This window comes from Heterocephalus glaber, unplaced genomic scaffold, assembly GCF_053883595.1.
Source record: "Heterocephalus glaber isolate CG9 unplaced genomic scaffold, H.glaber_assembly_v1.0 deba00000122, whole genome shotgun sequence".
NCBI lineage: Eukaryota > Metazoa > Chordata > Mammalia > Rodentia > Bathyergidae > Heterocephalus > Heterocephalus glaber.
Window position 1 is genome coordinate 63,510,819 of NW_028258138.1, and position 25,841 is coordinate 63,536,659.

The window sequence follows — 25,841 nt, forward strand, 5'->3', positions numbered from 1 at the left end:
TGCAACGGAACATATTCCTCCTCCTTCATATCATTCTCTATTCTTTCCTAAGTATCCATTATTCTGAATTGTGGATTTATTACTCCCTTAACTTATCGTTTTTACCACAATAAAAGGCCATCTCTAAATAATAAATTGACTTATAGCCATTCAGGCTTTATATATTATATTGTACAAGTAGCCTCTTGGTTTCCCCCCTCAGAAGTTATTGTGAGTTTTAACTAAGTTCATGTGGGTAGCTACAGTGAAAGATCTTTTATCTCAAAGTTCTGTGCTTAAGAGGCCAGGGATTTAGCTCAGTGGCTCTGCTGCCTGCCTTGTAACCTCAAGGATCTGAGTTTGATTCCCGGAACCAAAAAAAAAAAAAAAAAGTTCTGTGCTTTAGTTTCCTCTACTATAAAACACACAAAGGAAAGTTTAATCTGGATAATCTCTAAATTGTCTTCTAGATGTGAACTTCTAATTTTACTTTTTATAAAGAGTACAGACATGTATAGTTTGGTCTAACAATATATGGTATACCTTGGTTTGCAAGCATAGTTCATTCTGGAAACATGCTTGTAATCTAAAGCACTTGTATATTAAAGCAAATTCCTCCATAAGAAATAATGGAAACTCAGATGATTTGTTCCACAATCCAAAAATATTCATATAAAAATGATTTAATACTGTTAGTATAATACAAAATGATAAAGTACAAAACGTAAAGAAAAATTAACTTGTGCTTACCTTTGAAAACTTTTGTGGCTGATGAGAGGAGGGTTATTGTACAGGACAACTTTTGCTAACAGATTCATTACTATCTATTGGCTCAATCTTTTTCTTTTCATGCAACTTTAACAAGGAAGCTATGTTTTTGCCACCTTTTGTGGATTTCATGGAAATGTGACATTGCATTGTCATTAAACACATTTAGCTCACCCACTTCTACAGCCTTATTCAGATGGTGCTTTTCTATAAAACTGTGCACTGTTTCCCACATTTTACACATCTCTCTAATTTCATTTGAAGTGAGGGATTCCTCTGCCTTTTTCTTCTCCTCTCCAGACGAGATTTCCTCCACAAGCTCTGGCTGTTGGGAGATGATCACCCACAATTCCACAGCAAGGAGGGGGACACAGAGAGAGACAGAGACAGACAAAAAGAGGGAGAGACAAAGAAAGAGAGGAAGGGGCCAGGGATTTAGCTCAGTGGTTTCGCCACCTCCTGCGCAAGCACAAGGACTGGAGTTCGATCCCCAGTACCAAAAAAATAAAAATAAAAGAGGAAGAACCACTGGCTCAGTTGTGATCATATGATGTTCAGTGTCATGTAGTATTTGTTTAGAAATGTTTGCTTATCTTGCAGAATACTCACAGAACAAGTTACTCACAATCCCAGGTTTTACTGTAGTTCTGATCATAATTATGATTTGAGATCAACTGATTAGGAACACAAACTATGCAAATGTGTCACAGGATTGTCAGAAGTGTGACAAAATTTTTAAATTTCTTCAATGATACTTCATTATGCACAAATAGGTTTGAACTGGCATATACAATGATCAGGAAAGAAACAATTCACAATGCAAAAAGCTGCAAAGTTTATTTTCTTAAATAAAATACTATATTCATATCTATACAAATAATTATTACAACCATTAAAATGTTACATTTAACAATAAAAATTTCAAAACTTTAAACAAGAGCATGGTTCAGAATATTCACACCCTAATACAACGCATTTGTAAAAAGATGTCAAAATAAACAGGACCTATTCTTATTTACAACTGTAGGACAATCCTGATCATATTATACATATCTTTTCTGAATTCCATTACAAAACAAATTTGTTTCCATTAGAATTATAAACCAGGTGATTTACAGTAATAGGAGACAGTACACAGCAGACCTTGCTGGCACGATACTAGATACAAATATTATACTGTTGAAGCAGTAAAATTAGTTTTTTCTTAGTGACTGCCTTACAGTAAGCTTCTCACCCAGTATATCTATGAATAATTTGTGAAGGTAATTATGCTCTCAGATTTTTTAACCCTTTTTATTTACCAAAATGAAAATATAGATATAGATATAGATATATAACCTGCTGAAAGTGGAAGCAAATCTTTTCTTCACAGTAACTCAACTGCAGCATCTCAAGCAACACTGTCTGGTCCCTTTCTTCTTGGAAGATCAACAGTTCAACTCCCCATAAAGTTTACCACGATAGTCAAGTTCAGCGTCTCAGTGACCGCACAGATGAAAATGGTTTTTTAAGACTTCAGGGTGGGAGGGCAGAGAGGTCTTAGAAAAGTGAAGAAGGGATTTAAGCAGATCAGACATTAAGTTCCTATGCTATAGTATGGTGTATCGCTGTACACATAAAGGACCCAAAAAATTAAAGATCATCTTTTTAAAAAATGTATTACATTACAAATGAAGTTGTCTTCTATCTCACAGAATCTCTATGACAGATTATGCAGTCATCCCAAATAACACCAGTTTGGAATTATGTCCAATATTTTCAACCTGACTCATGATTATGAAGGATCTGACCACATACATGTGCAAGAAAAAGATTACAGTAGATAGTTTATACAAATCTAGAAATAAAGATGCTAAATGACCACCACATACAAGCTTTGTATTTAAAGGAGTTTTGCTACTAACTAGTTTTTTTTTTTTTTTTTAACAAGATCAGCTTCAAAGATGGCTCAGAGAATGATAAGGCAACAGTGAGAAACATCAACTGTACTTGTCTTCTAGGTGTTTGATTACACAGCATGTACCAGCCCAGTTGGTCCTTTACTATAACAGAGGAGTGGGCAAGTGATATGCTCCAGCATCTGGTCTAGAGGCACAGATTCAGTTAAAGTGCAGTACCAGGACAGATGCATGGGGACAGAACTAGAAGGTCTGCATCCAACAAGGTCCTCAATGTCCCCTACCCCTAGAGTATCTGGACTGCCTCATTCTAAACTTGGTGGTCTCCACAGGCTCTAATAGAAACTCTCTAGGTTTCACTCTAGTAGAAACCCAACACAGGAAGAGTAGAATGCAGAGTATAGTTAAGTAAAAAAGAAGGACCCTTTTCTGTACAACTTTGGGAAAGGAAAAATGGTAACATTCAGCAAAAAGGCATCTCAAGAAGAAACTAACTTCTGCCTTTAATTGCATATCAGTATCATAAAACCATCACTCAGCGATTACTCCAGTATAATCTATGTATCTAGCCGTTGGCTATTATTATTGCCTCTGGTAGGTCCACTACCTCCAGGCACAGGCAGCATTTGTCTAGATAACAGAACTGCAAAGATTTCCAGGCTCCTAAGGATATCAACCCAAAGCCATTCATTTTGGCACCACCTTTGCCCTTTGTTCATTGCACCATAGGGGGAAAAAACAAGTCCATCAAACCAAGGAACAGAGCCATATGGCACACAGACATATTTTAGATAAATTTTGAACTAATTCTTTTTGCAAATATGTTGTTGCTCTTGAAACCATAGTGGTTCCAAAGTCAGAAATTGGGAATCACTGATTTGAGAGTATGATTCACTACCACACACAAACAGATGTTAGGCCCAATAAATGTTTCAAGACAAAGGAGTAATTATTCTGTTAAGGAAATGATCAGGCTCCCTGTCACCTACTTGGCACAGAGATGGAAGAAAATAAGAGCCTATGTACTTATACATCAGGGGAAGAATAAAGCTGAGAAAATGTGTATTTGTAAGTCTTTACCATTTCTTAAGACTTTAAACTGTGGGGCCAGGGATTTAGCTCAGTGGTTTCACCGCCTGCTGCGCAAGCACAAGGACCTGAGTTCAATCCCCGGTACCAAAAAAAAAACATTTTAAACTTTACTCCCACTAAAATGTACTGCCACATTTTTGGAGTGGAAATAAGTTTTAACCTCTCCATAAAAGGTCTAATATTAGAATATTTCCATTTCCACAGTTCAGTTAAATTTTACAAATCATGATCACTGGAAATCTCAGGCCTCCCTTAGAAAAAAGATGCTACCTCTGCTAGCCTAAAAGTTCTTACAGTAAAAAAAAAAATAATTTCCTGCAGTGATATAAAACATGTGACATGCCAAAGCAACCTGTATTTTCAAAAAATCAAAATGGGTTTATTTCATCTATGACTGACATATTTAACAAATTCATTGACAAAGTCAATACATGAAAAGAAATCTGAAATTTTTCATTTCATTAGAACTTACTGTTGGGCTGGGGATTTAGCTCAGTGGCACCGTGCCTGCCTCACAGGTGCAAAGTCCTGAGATCGATCCCCGGTACCACAAAAATAAAAAACTTACTGTTAAAGTTGAAAGGAATCAGTGACTTTCCATAACTGAATCTGTGATCAATAATGCTAAAAGAGAAATTATTTAATCAGTGACTCTCACTTATGACTCAGACGTGTGTTTCAGTAAGTTACAAAATTATTTGTGGGGATGACTTAACTTTATATAGCCATGTTAGCAAGACAAAAATAATATTAAATTTATTATAAGCAAAACTGACTGCATTTTCTGCCATTCCTTTACCAAATATTATGTCCAGATATTACAAGGTAGTAAATAACAAATTTCTTCCCTGCAAATCATGTAGCTCTAATTTTAACTTAATACTGCTAGTAACTGCTTATGCTTTTAAATCAAATAAGAGTACTATTGTGTGAACACTTTCAGAATTGAGCCTATTTATGAAATGATCTGTAACATATGTATGCATTATGTCTATAAGGTAGAGGTACATATAAGCAGAAGCCTAATTATTTGCAGATGGCCACATCTCTCTTTAGGTGCTCAAATAAGCCTTGCTGAGATTCATTCAATATCAAAGTGTTATATTCTTGGAATGAAAATTCTTTGAAAATGCAAATGCTATCTCTGGAACACAGCTAAGCAGTAAAATGGAATCTATGCAAAAGGAAGACCTATGTAACCCAATATTCAAACTGAGCTTCTCAGTCAAGCATGGTGGAGCATGCCTATGGTCCTAGCTACTCAGAAGCCTGAGGCAGGATGATTATCAGCCCAAGAGTTTGAGACCAGCTTGGGCAACACAGTCAGACCCTGTCTCAAAAAAAGAAAAAAAAAATTTTAAATCTTCTTAGCCAATACCTTAACTCCAACTATATCTAGCAGTCTTCAGTTCTTCAGAACTCAATAGCCACTGTGATATGTGGGTGTGTGAGGCAGAGAAAGAGAATGAGAAGGGAGAGGGAGAATGAATAGCCAAACTCAAGGAAAACTGCCCCCCCCCCCAAAACTGGGAGATTGGACCTTTCAAGTACAAATTGAAATCTTAATATTAAAGCTTAAAACTCAGAGAATTAAAAAAGCAAGTCATGAGTTTTGCTTTTTATCCTCAATAGAAAGTTTTTAACTGCTGTGTTTATCCACATCTTAAGAAACTTACTCAAGAAGCTCCTGTTCTTCTTTAAGACTTTTTTGAAGGGAGACAACATAGGTTTTCTTTTGTTTACACTGTTTTGTTTTGCCCCCAGGGAGACTGCTTTAGTTGGCAGCAGAAGCAGATAGGAATGTTTGGTGAGAACAGTTAAAGAGGCACAAGCGACCCTTTCACTGAGTCTTTAGAAGAGGTATTCATTGGAGGTAACTGCTCTGACCAGGCCATAGGAGGCTTCCCTAGGATGGAAAAAACATTTTGGGCCGTGGGCTCACTCTTTTAACATAATAGACAGGACAATTTATATGCATCCCTCCCACTTCATCTGATTTTTGGCAGAATAAAACAATAAAAAGTCAGGTTCAACAGGTTTAAGAAAATGAGTACGTATACAACAGTTGTTCTCTTAAGTTTTCAAAATTCAATATAAGTGTTTTTCAATTTATTATTAACTTCAGAGTGGTTTTAAAAAACTCCACCCACATCAAGTTTTTCTGTTTTTAGCAGTTTTCAATTTCCAATTTTCAGATGGTGGGCCTATTTTTTTTCAAATTTATTTATTTTTAGTTGACAGAAAATTCTATGTATTTATCATGTATAACATATTCTGAAATATTTATACATTGTGGACTAGTAGGGACCAATTTATACTTTAAAATCTGTTTTCATAAATACTCTCACACATTCACATACCCACAGGACATATATACTTTTTTGAAGCACCATTTCACATCTACCATTAAGAAAAATAACAAACAAATTCATCTTCTTATTGTAATTCTGTTACAAAGGGTAATAATGCAATATACAATGCCATATTTAAAATATAAATATCAGTAAATGAAAATACTGAGGGCTTAAACTCTGTTCAAAAATATCTTAAAAGTAAGGCTCAAATAAATGCGTAGATTCTAAACACATTATTTACTGATGGAAAAGAAGGAATACTAAACCAAACTCAATTGAGGGCTGGAGATGTAGGTCAGTGCTACAGTGCTTGCCTAGCATAAGTTCAACTTCCAGCATCAGGAAAAAAACAAAACAAAACAAAAAAACTCACTAAAAAACTCAACTGGTGAAACACTCTTACTAATTAAACTCATGAAAAACTCTACAGTTTAACTACTTTTATCCTTATGGCCTGATGCAAACTGCAAGTACAAAAATGAAAAATATTTATGTACTTTACTTTCAGGTCTATTTTTAAGGCTAATTATCCAAGGAAGACTTTTGCTTTAGAGGATCTTGGCACATTCAAGGATAATGTGATTCTCTACTTTGAAGAACAATTCATGGAATTCAGATATTTTATGAAAATTATAATTAAGAAAGAATCCTCTATCTTAACTAACCCTGGGGAATGAAAGCTGACTAAACAATCCATTTATTTGCCAAATGCTTGGCTCTAGCAAAGACATTCAATTTGACATCAATTCAACACCAATCATGGAGTAAAAAATTGTTTTAGATGTTGACATCAGCCAGCATCTCATTATGAATCATTGTGTTTCATCCAAGTTCCCCATATTTTTGGACAGCAACTCAACTACCTCAAGCATTTTTAAAATTATCAATAATCAAGTTTCAGATCTCAGCCCCTTCATTCTATCCAGCACATGCCAAGATGATCTCCCTTAACCTCCAGTTGGTTAGTATTCAGAGACTATAAAATTACAAATCAAACATGGAAATCTACTTTAAAGATAAAAAAGCACACAGTGCAGTTAAAAATGAAAGATAACTTTGTTATCTTGCTTTTGACAATCCAGCATCATCTCTGACATGGCCTCCCTAGCATTCAGAAGATCACTGAAAATTGATTATATAAACACAAAGAGAAAAAAACCACAAAGACACACACACACACACACACATAATCCCTCTCTTTGTGTACAGATAAGCATGTGAGCATGCACAAGTACATTTGTAACCTCACCCTATACCTTTACATTTACTTTATCTGTTTACACAGCTGAACTGCAATCATGCCCTAAAATATGGCTTATGTTATGGGCAGGTCTGTTTGAGGACTGCTTGGAAGAGTCAGAGGCAGAAGAGTTTGCTATTGTAAGCAAAGGTGACATTGCTGAGCCATCAGGAAGAGCTGTTGCTATTTCTGGAAACAAGGATGTCATATTAAAATTAGATAAGTGAGAGTTGGTCATGTGCATTGGTGGCATATCAGGAAGAAGAGGAAAACTTGGCTGAGCAAAGCCAACAGGTCTGGGAGGAGATAAAATGGATCCAAATCGGTTATTTAAACTTCCACTGTTTACTTTCTCTGTGGTAGGATTTGAGAACATTTGGTTAGAAAAGTAGGGGATTGAAATATCATTGGACAGTGTAGGATGAGCAGGAGAATATGGGGGATAGAAGGAGGGCAGAGTATTTTGGGGATCAACTGGAATGAGGGCTGGAGCTCGAGTGGCACTAGGCTGAGTGACCTGTGGAATGAAAGAAGTATTAGCATTTATTGGTGGGTTCATGCCACCCTCAGGAATAAAAGGAAAACCAAAATTTTGTGATAATGAGTGCTGGTCAGGACCTGAATTATCATTAGGAACTTGTGGACTGTCAGGCATGAAACGAACAATACTTCCTCTCTTCTCTGTAGCAGGTTGTTGACGTCCAAGAATCATACTGCCACTAGTAGAGAGAGGAAGATGGGGAAGACTTGGATCAAAGACATTACTATGTCTTTGGTTTCCAGAACGATTTCTTTCAGGTTGACGAATTTTGGAGCTACCACTGTCTTGCAAGGGATGTCTTGACCTCTGGGAAACTGAAGTATTAGCCTGACGTACAGGAGGCCCTTGGTCAGCATTTCCATGAGACACAGATGGGTGTGGCAGAGCTGGCCTTGCAACCCCATGCATGTTTGTTGTGACAGGAGGGTTCATGTGGCCTTTGGTCCCATGACTATCAGTAATCCTCATGGGATTGGACTTCTGTACAGAAACATTGGGACTTGTGTTTCGACCTTGAATATCTCCTGAGGAAGAAGAACTTGAAAAAGGAATATTCAAGGTGCTGTTCCTGGTGTTAATTGCACCTAAAGACATGTCACAACTTTCTCGATTCTGACTCTCACTATCTCTTCTAATATGGACACTTTCATGAGTTGGGGGACAATTATACTCAATTGCAGAGGATGGACCACATTGTGTATTCCTCTGATGTTCTGAAAGTGATCTCTGGCTCCCAATGACCTGATCACCAAGGTGTGGGGCAAGTAAACTCTGCATGAAACTTTGGTGACATGTATTTTCACTGTCCCTTGGTGGGATGGCATTTCCTGCTGGGATACCCTGAACTGGTGGATAAGGTAATCTCTTTTGACGGTCAATTGCTGGTGGCCCATTTTGACTAATTCTGAAAGCCTGGGACTGCATACTCCTCAATGATGATACAGAGTTACCTATTTCATTATTTCTTGAAGACTGTACTTCAAAATTACTCTGGGGCTGTTGACTAGCTCCACTTGGTTTAAATGTCTGACAATCAGAAAGGCGGATATCTGAGGCAACAGTATGGTCTACATGACTCTGCATATTATGAATGGCCAAGCTCTTATTTCTGGGAACATCAAGATAGCTTCTCATTTCAAGCTGATCTGAAACTCTGGAACCTTGAATCAATATACCCATTCTCTGCTCTGAATTAGATGATGTCTTTCCAATGAGTGCCTCAGCCGAGTAACTTGAAACTCGATTTCTCTCTGTCCTGTGTGGAGCACAAGTCATGTCTGAAGATCTAGTCACAATACTTGGTTGGGACACCATTTGCTGCTCTAAGCCTCTTGATGTCAAAAGCCTTTGCATTGGATTATGCCCAGATACATGTTCAGAAGTAACCCCTGAACCTTGTGGTCTGCTTCCAACATCCTGCTGCTGGTGCATAATATCTTGACTAAGATGGTTCTGGGGGTGGCTATGGTGGTTCCGGCTAGCAGAAGGGTTTTCACAGCTCTTCTCTGGCTGGGAACTTCCAAAGTGTTGCTGCATCTGTTGCTGCATCTGTTGGTGATGGGGATGTGGCTGACCACTCTTGGGTCGGGACTGGTCAGTTGCATGGTGCTTTGGTTGTAGGGAAAGCTGAGAGCCCTGAGTGCCCTGAACAAGATTCCTCTTTTTCTGCATCTGAACTTCCTGCTGTAGAGTTCTCTGTTGGTGCACATTATGGGGCTGAGAGTGGACAGCATTCTCTCCATGAGGTACATGATGCTGGAGTTGATATAAATGATGCCTCTCTCTTAACTGCCCTGCTTGCTGTTGTTGCTGCTGCTGCTTAATATAGAGATGGTTACTGTGAAGGTGAGATACCCCTTGAGGGGGAACATGCTGCTGCAGGGCCTGCAGATGCTGACTTGCCGGAGTTTGCTGTTGCTCAGCAACTGAAGGCTGAGAACTACGCTGAACTTCAGTTTGTCTCAATGCAGGAGCCACAAAGTTGTTACCAGCTGGAAACAATCGTGTAAGGCCATCTCCATGTGCTGGATTGCTAACAGGCACAACTGAGTTTGAAGAGTTGGGAGGGATCTGACTAACCATCATCTGAGCTTGGTCAGAAATGTTATCTGGAGTTCGGCTCATCAGGGACATATTTTCAAGCCTGAGGGGGACTGGCTGACAATGCTTTTGACGTTTGGCAGATGACAGTAGAAGATCATCCTGGACAGCACGCTTGGCAGAATCTTTACGGTTTTCATGATTTGGTTTTAAAAGGGGCTCTTGAATCTGTGAATTTGGTATGGTACTAGCCATAGTATTTAGCTGTTCTTGGGAATATTCTGTCATCAGAGATGGTCCAGGAGGCTGGCTGCCATAGGAGCTAGATGAAACAGTCAGATTCACTGTGGTAGGAACAGCTGTTTGGTCAGAAGTTTGGGATAACCCTGCACAGCTGACCAGAGGATGGGTGATGCTGCTCTGGTGGATAAGATTATTCACACTTAAACTGGTGAGGGTCGGTGGCTGGGAAGTAGAAGCCTGCAAGGAGGCATTTGATGTTTTAATTCCTAGAGAACAACTTGGTTTTTCAAGGGGCCTATCTACTGTTATTTCAATTGAATCCTGAGAGTTAAATTCATTTGGTGTTGTTTCTGCCTGTCTTGTGCCATTCTCTTTAGGGTGTGATTTGAAAGGCTGGTCTCCCTCCAAAGATGATGCTTCAGAAGACTTTGAAGTAACCTCCCTTATATCAGCCTGGATACCAACTCTCTCCTTCTCAATGTTCTCCTGGTCAAAAATAGCTCTTGCTGCAAGAGCTACTATATCAGTTTGTTCCACAAAGGTACAGCTGTCACATGTATTAGTTGTACTGCTGGTCACATCTTCTCTAGTTGTTTCAGGAAGCATGGATGCAACTGAGAAGCTACGACTACTGCCAGAGCTGGTTGACATGGGAGAGTCAGCCTGCCTGGTGAGCAGAGAACCATTCATAACCTCCTGATCAGGAAGGCAGGAATGCTGCTGCGGTGGATTTCTGTCTTCGCTGTTCATCAGTAATAGTTCCTGTTTGGGATGTAAATCCACACTGGAATTGACTACTTTCGAATTTTCTGAAGAAAAGTCAGGATGGTCAATTTGGACTGAAAGAGATGATTTCTGAGGGTCTTTTTCTTTAGCAAGATCAGAAAGCAATGTAGTTAAACCTTGCCCCTTTAAGAGACCTGTAGCTTGAATTGTATCTGATGAATCTTGGTCGACCCTGCAAGGTTCTGCAACAATTTCTACCTCAGAAACATAGTCAGTACTTGCAGTGCTTGTGGTAGATGACAAACCAGAAACCTGAGAAGCCAAAACCTGGGGATCACTTGGAGATGGAATTAACACATTGGCTGAAGTGCAGGATTTGGTAGCATCTGACAATGCTAAACTAGTTGGCGGTTTATCCTGAGATGTCTCTTGTTGCAAAATGGGCATAGAATCTTTGGATTTTTCTGGGGCCGCTGCAGAATGTTCACTTGTTACAGATTCTTGGCAGGGTGACACTTCTGCTGACTTAGATTTAGATACAGATTCAGGCATTACTGATTCAGAATTTAGAATATCCAAAGAATGTGAAGCAGAAACACTAACATTATTTGCTTCGGACACAGCAACAGATGGTAGGACAATAGGGAGGCTTTCCAGCAGCCCATCATTACATGGTGACTCTGCTGAGCCTTCAGTTCTGGGGCAGTCTAACTTACCTACTTTGACTGGATTCAGGATACATGCTGGTTTGCTAGCTGCTAAGTGTTTCTTGGCACCTGGCTTCTTATTCAACCTTTTTGACTTCATGGTAGGTGGCAAACAAGCAACAGTGTTTACTGAAGAAGTAGTCACAAAATTATAAGTATTGGGCAATGTGGCTGAATTATCTGTTGTTGTGGAAGGTGCTATAGTTGTTGTTAATGAAACACAGTTAGCTGGGGTGGTTTGACTATTTGTAGCAGTTTGAGGATTGGCAGGCTGGCTAATAGACAGCTGTACACAGCTTTGCCCAGCCATCTGTGATATGCTTTGATTGAGGCTGGCCAAAGCACCAAATGTATTCAGGGCAACATTGGTATTTGGATCTTCGCTGGTGGTTGGTTGAATAATTTGCATAGGGGTTTGATTTGTAGTTCCTGATGAAGACATCACAGGCTGCAAAGCAAAGAGCTGTCCATTTAAAGAAATGGTTTGAGGCTGTTGTTGGTTTGACATGGTCACAGAAAAAGTCTGTGTTGAATTAGATGTTGATAAAGATGAAGGTCTTGGTAATATGTGGACAAGATGCTTTCCTCCAAAAGTCTGTGGAGTGGAAACATTTTGCACTGAATTATTAGAACCTATTATAGCATTGGCTCCATTTACAGGGAGTCGAACAGAACCAGAAGGTGGAGCAGAAAGGAGTGGCAATGGATTCTGATTAGCTGCTTGTATGATGACTATCTGTTGACCCACTGTTTGGTTGGGTACCTCTGCCCTCATCACTGTTGGGCAAGGGGTAGTGCTGGGTGGCTGAAGAATGATAACGTTTTGATTAGCCGAAGCTGCATTAACAGCTGACCCAACTGACTGAGCCATCTGAATCACTTGCATTGCTGAATTCAATGGAAGGATATTTTTTGGAGGTTGAGATTTAACTTGTGGCTGGGAAATTAGTGGCTGCATAGGTAAAGGTGGACAAGAAGGCAAGGTAACAACTACTTGCTCAACTGGTTGTCCATCTGCTGGAAGGGAATTGTTTAAATTGATGCCTGTAGCCACATGTCTACTGTGGTTGCTTGTGGGGGGGCTAGTACTAGACTCACTCAATACTGGAGTCACAGTGGAAGATGGTGTCTGGCTTAAGGGCTGAATAGTGTTTCCTGCCAGTTGCAAAGTAGTCCACGTTGTCTGTGTGTTTCCAGCTGAAGAAATTCGGGTAAGGCTGTTAATGTTTTTCAAATCTGAAGCACTAGCACTTGAAGAAGGCAAAGAACAAGAAAGGGTCCAACCATTGTCCAAAGGATTTGCGGAAAGAGTGCTTACCGGAGTGGTGATCTTCCCTACTGAAGGGGCAGAAGGTGCCACCACTGTGGTTTTATTTGTTGAGTCTGTGCACTTGCTAATGCTCAGTGGAGAAGAATCTCCTGAAGATCTGGGAGGCTGGGAGCAGATTGTGGTGGTAACTGAAACAACAAAGGTGTTTTGAAAATCACCTCTGCAGTTCTGGAGGCTCAAGCAGGACTTGATTCCATGGTGTACTTTAGTGGTAGTTGCTGAGGAGCTGGGGGAGACACTTGTGACACAAGGGGCTGTCTTCTTTAATAATTTGGTGCTGTCTAACCCACTGTTATTTTCAGAAGAATTCTGATCATTCGTACATATGTGTGAGGAAGGATACTGATGAAGTTCAGGACCAACTGATACAGCAATCAGTGAGCCACCAGAGGCACCAAGCACACTTGATTCACTTTCGGAGGTGGAAAGCTCAAGAATATTTTGAGCAGAAATGGCAGCAGGAAGACAAAGAGGAACAGGCTGATTGGCAGCCAAGGCAGAAACTGTGGTCTGATGCCATGGCTTCTTTTCAGAAGGGTAAATTCCAGAAACAGACGCAGGAGTCACAAGATTGCAAGTTCTCTGTACTGGCACCACATTGGCGGTTTGCTTTTGTAAATTATGACCAACATTAAAGGTTATCCCCTGAACAGCTGTTCCTTGGCTATTTCCACCAGGCTGACTCCCACTGGAGTAAACAATGATATTTTTCTGAACCTGGTCACTTGGAATAACAACAGATACCTTTGAGTTTTTAAGGTTTCCTTTCCAGTGGATTGTGGGGTCATCATATAAGCATATGTCATTTGCTTTCAGTAATTCAATATATCGGCCATTTTCTTTTTGGATTTCTTCCAGTTGTTTCCGTAGCTTTTTAATTTCTTCAGCTACAACATTAAAAATTAAAAGTTAAAAACACAGATGCACGTCAATATAAATTGAAAAAAAGCTATGTACTAAACTACTGATTCTAATTCTAGCATTCTAAACACTTCAATTGAGAATCTTTAGAACTTTGCTAATACAAGTTTTTTTCTTCTTTTTAGAATGTTATTTCAAACACCTATCTCATCCTTTTAAATGTATATATCTTTAAAAGTCATCCACTAGGAAATCATTCACAATGTAGAAATCTCAAAATTCCCAACTGAAAAATTTCTGATAGTGCAGCTACACAGGTGAAGCAAGGAAAGACATACTGACATCATGGTAACATACTAGGAAAATAACACTGAATATCCCACTGAATAATGCCTCTTAACTGCTAAAACAGCAAACATGACTTGTGGTAGAAATAGACTATCTCATAAATGGCTTTAGTCTTTATTTTACCCTTTAAAACAATGCAGACTGAAAGGAATGTGAATATGTCAACTGTTAAGTTGGTGAAGCACCAAAGAGAATACTGGTAATGGGATCTGCAATTTCTCTTGTTAGGGCCAAGGCTGAAGGTCTGCCACAGACCTCTCCTTTCTAAGGGAGATAGCTTCATCCACAGTTTTATCATGGGGGCATCTTTGGCTAATGAAATTTATGCTTTGCGACCCCTTCCATCCTCATCTGCCTGGCCATAATGGTAGGTATTTTCATCCCTACCCCATCAAAGGCAGCCAATTCTCAAGGCTAATGGACTGTGCGGTAGCCTGAAATGAAAAGCTCCATTTCAACAAGGATGAACTGAGACTAGCAGATCATTTGTCTCAGATTTTTAAATAAAGAGACAAAAGAAATATGCCAGTGTACCATGGATATTAAAATTAAAGTTCAATCATTACGAACCAAAAAATAATGATCTTTGCTGTCACTGAACATTTACTTACTGGTACTTTTCATTCGTTGTCTCATTTAATGATAATGATGACAGCTAACATTTATCAAGTATTTACTGTGCGCTAGGCTTTAGTTTAAAGGCTTTTACCTGTACCTCTTTTAATCTTCATAAGAACTACAAGATGGTAGCTATCTATTATTATCATCATCTTCAGATGCAAGAAATGGGCTGAGAGTAGATATGTAATTTGCCTAAAATCAACCAGGTAGATACTATAATTATCTGTATTTGAAGACAGGGAAACTTGAGGCATAGAGAGGTTAAGTAACTGTCCAAAGGTTACTTAGTGCAAAAATGAAGCTAAGACTCAAGTACAGGTGGTCCAAGGGCACTACTCTGACCTTGAGTGGGACTATCACGTGGAAAGAGGAAGAACTCACTGGGATACAAAAAGAGAATAGAGCAAGATACACAAAAAGAAGCAGAGACACAATAATCATGACAGAGATGACAATGTAGCCAAACTTTTTTTTGTGTGTGTGCCGGGGATCAAACTCAGGACCTTGCGCTTGCGAGGCAGGCGCCGGAACCACTGAGCTAAATCCCCGGCCCAATGTAGCCAAACTTAAACGCTGCTTCAGGTGCTAGCCCCAACCCCTGGCCTAGCTACTAAGTTATTCCTAAGTCTCACACACCTGGTGTTTTTGCAATACCTTCCATTTTCCCTAAATAACTTGATCACCTTAGTCTCTGTGCTTTGAACTCAAAAGACCCTTCATTTGAAAACTCTGACCTTGTCTCTTTTGTGGAGTGTCTCACAATGGCTACCAAACACATAATTCTTGTATGTATCTGGCAGCTTATATGTAAGGGCCTGTGCCTTAAAACACAGCTGCCCTAGAGAAGGGTAAGTTGTTACTTAACTACAGGGAACAGAGAACTCTGAATGCTGACCTTCTAGATATGCTTTCAAGTATCCTTCCCATCTATTACAATAAACACATCCCAGCTCTGTCCCTACCTTAGTGAGTTCTGCCTCGTTTCTCTCCTTTTAAGGTGGCCTCCTCAGTTGTCATAAGAAATTCTCTTTCTGCTCTTGTCAGAGCCATAAATAAAAGACAATTCAAACTGCTCCACCATCCTCAGCTTTATACTTGCCTGGAATACTTTTCTTTTCAGTGTCTTTACAATGCTAGTAGAAAACCAGAACTCATTTAACAGCATAAAAGCCACCTCTATCTACAAATCAAATATTAAATAAACAGGCAGTCTGACGCACACACCAGATCAATGTAAACAATTGTGAAATAAACATTTTTGGCCTTCTGGGTTATTGGTAGGTACAGACCTATCTCACTTTTAAATTATATTGAATACTCTTGCCTACACCCTCTTATGGGATTTTCCTAGCTGTAAGATCCAACTGGAATAAAGAGATTTAGTATTATTAGTATCATGAGTTAGGCATGCATGAAGTACACAAAAGCTTCAAAGTCGAAATTATGAATGTAGTTGCTCTCGGAGGGCAGAAAAGAGTTAAACTACAATGATTTTATTTGTAGCACTATTCTCCCAGATCCTTTGAATGTAGGGCCTTAGTAATGTCTTTTTGGGGAAAACCTACTAGCTCCTAAAATACATTGTGCTAGGGCCGGGGATTTAGCTCAGTGGTTCCACCGCCTGACTCGCAAGCACAAAGACCTGAGTTCGATCCCCGGTACCAAAAAAACCCAAAAAAACAAAACATTGTGCTATTACACAAGGTCTACACACTTAACAAATAACAAAAAGTATGAATCTCAAAATGTCTTTACCTTGCTCATTGTTTCCTCCATTCAACAGGAGTTCGTCATTTTGCCTTTTCAATTCTGTTATATATTTAAAGGCTTGGTCCAGGATCATATTCTTGCTCTGCCATAGAAAATCATTTACAAGTTTCATTGAAGGGTAAGAACTTGCTAGAAGAAACTTAAAAGCTTTGGGTTTATCACATATCTGTGATATGCAACTTTTCGAAGTTCAAACTATGCACTATATTCAAAAGCTTCTACTGTTCATTTTCCATTTACTAAATACCTGTCGGGCATTTACTACGTCAGGCTCTGTTCGAGGCACTGGGATATAGTAGTAAATCAGACCAAGTACAGGTTCTTGAAGAATAGAAATATACCTGTATATGTAAAATAATTAATGATAAGATTACACACACAAACACACACACACACACACAAACTAGTATAAAGAAAAATAAGCCAGGGTAAAGAGGTGGATAAAGTGACGGTGGAGCTTACTTTGCACTATGAACTACTTGTGCCCCCACCAAATTTGTATGCCTAAATCCTAATCCCCAATGTAACAGCATTTGGAGTTGGGACCACTGAGGGGTCAAAACATCTTGAGGGTGTAGCCCTCACAAATTGGATTAGTGGCTTTCTAAGAAGAGACGGAGACAAATGATCTCACTCTCCAGCAGGTGAGGACATAACCAGGAACCTAGTCTTGATCCTGGACTTCCTAGACCCCAGAAATGTGAGAAATAAATTTTTGCTGTTCACGTCCCTCACTTGGTGGTGTTTTGGCTCTCATGGCCTGAACTAGGACACGCTACTAGAACGTTTTAGTATAGAGATCTCTGGGAAGGCCTCTGTGTAAGGTGATACCTGAGCAAGAAACTAAAGGATGAAAAATGGTCACAGACTGCTTATATCTTGAGGAAGAAGGTGGAGGTAGCAAGATCAGAAGGCAAAGGCCTTCAGCCAGGGCTGGACCTGGCAGTATGAGGAGGTGAGCAGGAGGGCTAGTGATGGATATCAGAAAGAGTGCAAGAGAAGAGGCCAGAGGGGGCCTTCGAGAGCATGTAAACATTTTACATTTTAATGCTATCCTCTACTTGTTAACCAAAACCATAAATTATCTTATAAAAGTTGAGAAAGAAATGTCACTTGATTGAGTTTTGGTGTCATGCCCAGTATATTCCATTTCTAAACTTCTTAAAAAAGATTGTATTTTATGTCAAGGCATGCCTTTATTCTTAATAGATCATTTTAAAAATTGAAATTATATGACATAAAAATAAGTAATATGAAGGATTATATACCAAAAGGTAAAATTCCTTTGTGCTTTAACTGTCTAGATCCTGTTCCAAGGTGATACCCTGAGGTTACTTGTATATCCTTCCAGAAATATTGTAGGCTGATATAAACCTATATATATATATATCTTTTTCAAAAACCTAAGTAGAGGATACTATAAATAACATGTTGTACTTTTTTTTTTAATTTAAAGATTAATAGACACTTTCATGCAGTATATAGAAGCCTATCGTATTCCTTTGAATGGCTATATTTACTTACTTACCAATCTATTGCTGGTAAACATTTGAGCTACTTAATATCTGCCTCTGGTTTTGTCTTTGGCTATTAAACATGTGGCAATGAATATTTATCTTCTCCTTCATCATGTATATTATTAAATAACTCCAGTACTTTATGTATATCTCATTTCATGTGGGAATCACTATAATTTAACGCTTTGAAAGAACCTGATAATACCCACTTGTCTCCTGCAGACAGGAGCTAGAACGTATAACAATAGTGAAGAAAAACTTTAAAACTGTTCTGCTTCTGGAAGCCAAATACTAACTTCCTGTGCACATTCTAGGACACCAAAGAAGTAAAATGGTTATGGTTTCATGGCTTCATAAAGATTTGGAGGAATGAATGCCAAGAACAGGAAAATAAAATTTTACTGGGGAACCTCCAATATTTACTAAGCAGTTACTATACATTATGATGTGGAAAAACAAAAGCCAGAATACTTTTATGGAAGTTAAGTCCATCCTGTAGGGGGAAATGAAATGAAGCTGAAATCTAAGTCCCTGCTAGGAAAGACAATGTTGAGAGGCAAGCTGTGTTGGCCATCCAAACTCCTAGGAAATTTCATAACTGAGAAGCATCAGCTACTACAGAAGGGAAGGTGAAGTACAGGGTTAAAACTGAGGGGACAAAAAAAAAAAAAGGACCCCGGCCCTGGCTTAGGCCACAGGCTACTAGCAAATAAATTGGTATTTCCTTTCTACGATTTTTTTTTTTTGGTACCAGGGATCAAACTCGGGTCCTTGCACTTGCGCAGCAGCCGGCAAAACCACTGAGCTAAATCCCCAGCTCTCCTTCCATGATTTTTATTCCCAGGTAAAATACTGGTAGATTCTTTCTTGAGTATATGTGTACTAACTCTCTACAATTAATGTATTTATGATGTTTGATACATATGAAGAATAAAAATAATTTTAAAGGGCTGGGGATTTAGCTCAGTGGTTTCACCACCTGCTGCGCAAGCGCAAGGATCCGAGTTCGATCCCTGGTACCAAAAAAAAAAAAAAAAAAAAAAATAATAATAATAATTTTAAAGCAGCCAGGGATTTAGCTCAGTGGTTCCGCCGCTTGCCTCGCAAGGTCTCGAGTTCAATTCCTGGTACCAAAAAAAAATTTTTTTTAATTCATAACTATCTCTCCCAAAAGAAAAAAAAATACAAATAGTGATATTTTTGAGTTCCACCACCACCACCACCATCACAACAAAACTGACATACTACCTAGTCATGCAACAGTTAAGGCCACCAAAAGAAAGGCCCATTTGATCAGGTTTTTAATGCTTCATTTTCCAGTATAAAAAAAAAACAACTGATACATCATTTAAGGAAAACCTCTGAAAAGAAAGATAAAATATCCAAATGAAAGAAAAAAAAAAGGAGTCATAAGAAAACACAGATAGTTGGAAGAAAATTTCAAGAATAAAACCTATGTAACATCAGAGATGGGACACTATTGAATCCATAGAAACATATGTTCTGAAATATGTGGTATGAAAAGGAATAAACAGAATTTAAAAAAGGACTCTTGGATCTGGGGATGGTGGCATCTGCCTGTAATCCCAGCACTTGGGAGAAGGAGGTAGTAAGGTCAAGAGTTCAAGGCTAGCCTATGCTACATAGTAAGATCCTGTCTCCAAAAAAACTAGAGGGAAAACAAAAAGAGGAGAAGGAAAAAAAAAAAAGAAGCCAAGTGGTTGCACAGAAGTGTAATTCCAGCACTTGGGAGGCTCATGAAGGAGGATCCTCATAAGTTCAAAGCCAGCTTGTGCTAATAGTGAGTTCAAGTCCAGTCTAAACTACACAGTGAAGCCCTGTCTCAAAAAACAAAAAAAGAAAGAAAAGAAAAAAATTCTTAGAATTAAAAACATGATTACAAACAGGATAGTTAGAAAAAATGACTGGTTGAGACTGATAAAAGAAGACAGAAGGTTCTAAAAGTAAGTCTCGGGCCGGGGATTTAGCTCAGTGGTTTCACCGCCTGCTGCGCAACTGCAAGGACCTGAGTTCAATCCCCCGTACCAAATAAACAAACAAACAAACAAATAAATAAATAAATAAAAATAAGTCTCAAAGGAAAAAAAAGAAAAGCAGAAATTAGTACATTTTATCACATAGAAAACTATACTATAGCATGTTGGAAATGTGGAATTAAAGATAAACATATAGAAAATTAAGCAAGTGAAAAACTATGAGGCAATTATTAACTCCAAAACATAAAAAGTTTTGCATATGAAATGAAATGTAATAGTAGCATAAGGATAAACAATATTTATATAGTCTTAATAACAGAAAAACCAAGTATCACGGTAAAGGGATTAAAAATGATCAAGAAATTTTATAAATCAATTCCTCAAAATGAATGCAACTATTAGGTACCACAAAATACACTAAAACACTTTTTTACCAAAATTGTGATGGAATCTTATATATCAATTTCTCAAAATGAATGTAACTATTAGGTACATCAAATACACACTAAAAAAAATTTAACCAAAATAATGATGAAATTATATTGGAAGGATCAGGGAAGGAGAAGGCAGGCTAAAAGCATAATAGGATTTTGACAGTATCGAAAATGGAAAAAGTAAGATATAGTAATATTAATATTTTATTTAGAAATATAAATGTAAATATCAGAAGAAATTGGTGAGAATAGATGCCTCTGATGAACTGTTACAGGATTGGGAAGCATGTAGGAGATTAATGTTTGATGTTTTAAGCTTTTTAGTACTATTTGCAATGTCCATATGTTAATTTTGCATACAGTTTAATTAAAATTAATAAAAGGCTAGTATAATTTACAATATCACATAGTAGCAGAATACTATTGATTATTAAAAAGAAGGGAAAGCATATTTGGAAAGGCATCTAAAACCAAAAGTCAACTATATACCAGTGAGGCAAGTAGCAAAGCAGGTATACAGCACTGGATATTCTGTATATCTGTATATGCATACATACTTATAAATGTCTGGAGAGAGATACGATATTTCATTAGTTGCTATGATTAGGGAGTGAGACATCAATTTAAAAAAAATTTTATATTCTGTCCATTTTTGGTTTGTTTTCAATGAATATACATTATCCTCATGAAAACAACCCCTGCTCATTACAGAGAATTATCATGCATTAAGCTAAAATTTTTAAGTACTATTTGGAGTTGATAGGGTATGGATAATAAATTAAAGGAGCGACCTCTGGAAAATTCTAGAGATGAATTTTTTTTTTTGGTACCGGGGATCGAACTTGGGTCCTTGCGCTTGCACAACAGGCAGCAAAACCACTGAGCTAAATCTCCGGCCCTCTAGGTATGACTTTTTAAAGAGTAAAGAAGATGGGCCAGGGATTTAGCTCAGTGGTTCCAGCACCTGCCTCACAAGCACAAGGTCCCAAGTTTGATCTCAGTACCAAAAAAAAAATGAGTAAAGAACATGGTATTTCCAGGAGATTAAAAACTCCATTGAAAGTTTGTACACCAGAATGAGCCAATGTGAGGACAGAACTTCAGACATAGAAGATAAGATTACAATTAGTGACCAGGAAAAGAAAAATTGCTTTGAAAATGTCAGAGACCATGAGAAATGAATCCAGCAGCTGCTAGATGATGCAAAGAAGAATAACATAAGACTGATTGGAGTCAATGAAGAAATGGGAGAGTGCAGACGACATAAAAAAACTGTTCAAAGAAGTGATGGTAGAAAACTTCCCAAGGAGGGGAAAAGAACTTGACATACAGATAAGTGAGGCATATAGGACTCCAACTAGCCTTGATCAAAAAAAATCTACACATAGGCATATAAGAGTTAAGATTTCAGAAACCCAACAGAAGAACAAAATTCTACAAGCAGTCAGAGAAAAGAAACAAATCACATACAAAGGAAAGCCCATAAGAATCACACCAGACTTCTCAACCCTCACTCAAGGCAAGAAGAGCTTGGAGTGAGGTATTCCAAACCCTAAAGGAAAACAGCCTCTAACCCACACTGATGTACCCTACAAAACTATCTTTCAAAATTGATGGAGAAATGAGATACTTTCATGACAAAGAGCACTGTAGGAAATTCGTGAATACCAAACCAGTACTCCAAAAAATTTAAAACAATATCCTAGGAAAAGGCAAGGATCACAACCCCAGGAAGCCCAGCAGAATGAATCCATCAGGCGTGACAAGAAGTTAAAGCAAAGGGGGAGAGTCTGACAAAAACAAAAGTCATGACAAGGATAAGTCAGTATGTATCAGTTACAACCATCAATGTTAATGGTCTCAATTCACCAGTCAAAAGAAATAGACCGGCAGAATGGGTCAAGATGCAAGATCCAACAGTATGCTGCATACAAGAAACACACTTAATTCAAAAAGAAACTCATACACTGAAACTTAAAGGGTGGAAAACAATACTCCTTGCAACCAGAACCTGAAAAAATGCAGGACTAGCTATGCTCTTTGAAGATCAAGTGGATTTCAAACCAACACTGATTAACAGACAAAGAAGGACACTACGTCCTTGTAAAGGGAACAATTCAAGAGGAAGAGATGACAATCATAAATAGCTATGCACCAAACACTAGTGCACCCAACTATATAAAACAAATACTAATGGACGTGAAAAATCAAATAAGCACTAATACAATAGTAATGGGGGACCTCAATATCCCACTGTCACAAGTAGATACATCAACTAGGCAAAAAACAAGCAACAAAATACTAGATCCCAATCAAACTCTTGAACAAATGAACTTATCAGATGTTTACAGAGTGTTCCACCCCACAAAATCAGAATACACATTCTTCTCAGCTACACACAGGTAGTTCTCCAAAGTTGGCCACATACTTGCTCATAGAACATGTTTAAGTAAGTGCAAAGGAATTGAAGTTACCCCTGTATATTATCAGACCATTGTGCTATGAAATTGGAGATCAATAGCAAAAGAAACCACAAACATTTCATAAACACATGGAAACTGAACAACACACTTCTGAATAACCAATGGGTCACAGAGGAAATTAAAGAAGAAATCAGACAGTTCCTTCAATTAAATGACAATGACAATACAACATATCAGGATCTATGGGATACAATGAAAGCAGTCTTATGAGGGAAATTCATAGCAGTGAATACTCACATTAGGAAAACAGAGTGAGCCCAATTAAACAACCTGATGCTGAACCTCAAGCTTCTAGAAAAAGAAGAGCAGGACAACCCCAAAGCTCATACAAGGGAGGAAATTATAAAGATCAGAGGAGAAATCAATGCAATGGAGACTAAGGGAATGATGCAAAGAAATCATTGAAGCCAAGAGTTGGTTCTTCAAAAGAATCAACAAAATTGACAAACCCTTAGGCAACCTTATCAGAAATAGGAAAGAAAAGGCCCAAATCCATGCAATTAGGAATGAAAAGGGTGAAATTACAATGGACCCAGCAGAAATCCAGAGGACCATCAATACCTACTTCAAGAACCTATACGCCAATAAGATGGACAACACAGAAGAAATGGACAGATTCCTAGATATGTATGAATGACCAAAGTTGAACTAAGAAAACCTAAAAATTCTAAACAACCCAAGATCAATCAATGAAATTGAAAACGCAATTAAAAACTTACCAATTAAGCAAAGCCCAGGTCCTGATGGCTTCACTGCTGAATTCTACAAGTCATTTAGAGAGGAACTACTGCCACTACTGTTTAAACTCTTCAATGAAAGTGAAAGGGAAACAATACTCCCAAATTCATTCATGGAAGCAAGCCTCACCTTGATTCCCAAAGCAGAGAAAGACCCAACCAAAAAAGAGAACTACAGGCCAATCTCACTAATGAACATAGATGCAAAAATCCTTAATAAGATGCTGGCAAACAGAATGATCATCAAGAAGATTATACACCCTGACCAAGTGGGATTCATCCCAGGGATGCAGGGATGGTTCAACCTACGCAAATCAACAAATGTAAGACACTATATCAATAGAACCAAGGACAAAAACCATAGGATCATCTCAATAGATGCAGAAAAAGCATTTGACAAAATCCAACACATGTTTATGATAAAAACCTTACAAAAATTTGCAATAGACAGTCTCTACCTCAATCTGATAAAAGCCATCTATGAAAAACCAACAGCCAACATCTTACTAAATGGTCAAAAACTGAACTCTTTCACATTAAAATCAGGAACAAGACAAGGATGTCCACTATCACCATTCCTGTTCAATAAAGTCTTGGAAACATTAGCCACAGTAATTAGACAAGAGAAAGAAATAAAAGGAATAAAACAGGAAATGAAGAAGTCAAATTGTCATTATTTGCAGATGACATGATACTCTATATAGAATATCCCAAGAATTCCACCAAAAGTCTTCTAGACTCAATAACCAAAATCAGTAAAGTAACTGGATACAAGCTCAACACACAAAAATCAATAGCTTTCCTCTACACAAACAACAGACTCACTGAGAGAGAAATAGGGCAAATAATTCCTTTCACAATAGCATCCAAAAAACTGAAATACCTAGGAATCAATCTAACAAAAGAAATCAAAGACCTCTTCTCTGAAAACTATAGCACTCTGAAAAGAGAGATTGAAGACGATATCAGAAAATGGAAAGACATCCCTTGTTCCTGGGTAGGAAGAATCAACATAGTGAATTGGCCACACTTCCAAAACGGCTATATAGATTCAATGCAGTCACAATTTAAATCCCAGCAGCATACTTCATGGACCTTGAGAAAACAATCCAAAAATTCATTTGGAACAAGAAGAAATCTACAATAGCAAAAGAAATTCTAGGCAACAGAGACATGGCAGGGGGTATCACAACCCCCAACTTGAAACTCTTACTACAAAGCTACTGTGATAAAAACAACATGGTACTGGCAAAGAAACAGATCTGAGGACCAGTGGAACAGATTAGAAGATGCAGAAACAACTCCAGACACACTCAGCCACCTCATCTTTGACAAGGGAGCCAAACTCTCTCACTGGAGGAAAGATAGTCTCTTTAATACATGGTGCAGGAAAAATTGGGTTTCAACTTGCCAAAGAGTAAAACTAGACCTATATCTCTCACCATGCACTAAACTAAAATTGAAATGGATTAAAGATCCAGATATTTAAACAGAAATGTCGAACTGGCTGGAACAGAGGTTAAGTAGAACTCTTGAAGACATTGGTGTAGGAAAACACTTCATGAACAAAACCTCAGTTGCTTGTGAACTAGCACAAACAATCAACAAGTGGGATATCTTCTTATTAAAAAGTTTCTGCACAGCAAGAGAAACCACCAACAGTGTGAAGAGACAACCCACAATGTGGGAAAAAATTTTCACCTGCTGTTCCTCAGACAAAGGTCTACTATCTTGAATCTATAAAGAACTTTAAAAAAATCAGACCTCCCAAATTTAAAGACCCAATGGAAAAATGGGCATCTGAAATGAACAGACATTTCTCACACAAAGAAGCAGAAATAGCAAAGAAACATGAAAAAATGTTCAACATCACTGGTCATTCAAGAGATGCAAAGGAAAACAATGTTGAGATTCTACCTCACCCTAGAAAGAATGGCTGCTATCACGAAATCAACCAATAACAAATGCTGGCAGGGCTGTAGGGAAAGAGGAACATTGCTCCACTGCTGGTGGGAGTGTAGACTGGTGCAACCACTGTGGAAATCAGTATGGAGATACCTCAAAGAACTAAGACTGGAAGTCCCATTTGACCCAGTTTTTCCCCTGCTGGGTAAGTTCCTCAAAGAATTAAAAGAATCATACCAGAGTGATATAT

The 25,841-nt window shown here is 38.2% G+C and overlaps 1 protein-coding gene across 2 annotated transcripts in view; it reads right to left on the minus strand.

The window, feature by feature from the left end:
* Positions 1–1,558: 1,558 nt before the first annotated feature.
* The window catches only part of Usf3 (upstream transcription factor family member 3), a 72,697-nt gene continuing 48,414 nt past the window's right edge, over positions 1,559–25,841 (minus strand). For both annotated transcript variants that reach the window (XM_004835705.3, XM_004835704.3), the window contains 2 exons: positions 16,504–16,600; positions 1,559–13,805 (listed from right to left, as the gene is read on the minus strand). In XM_004835705.3, coding sequence (XP_004835762.2) covers positions 7,369–13,805; positions 16,504–16,600 — 6,534 coding nt within the window. In that variant the 3' untranslated portion in view covers positions 1,559–7,368. The remainder of the gene's footprint in view (positions 13,806–16,503; positions 16,601–25,841) is intronic.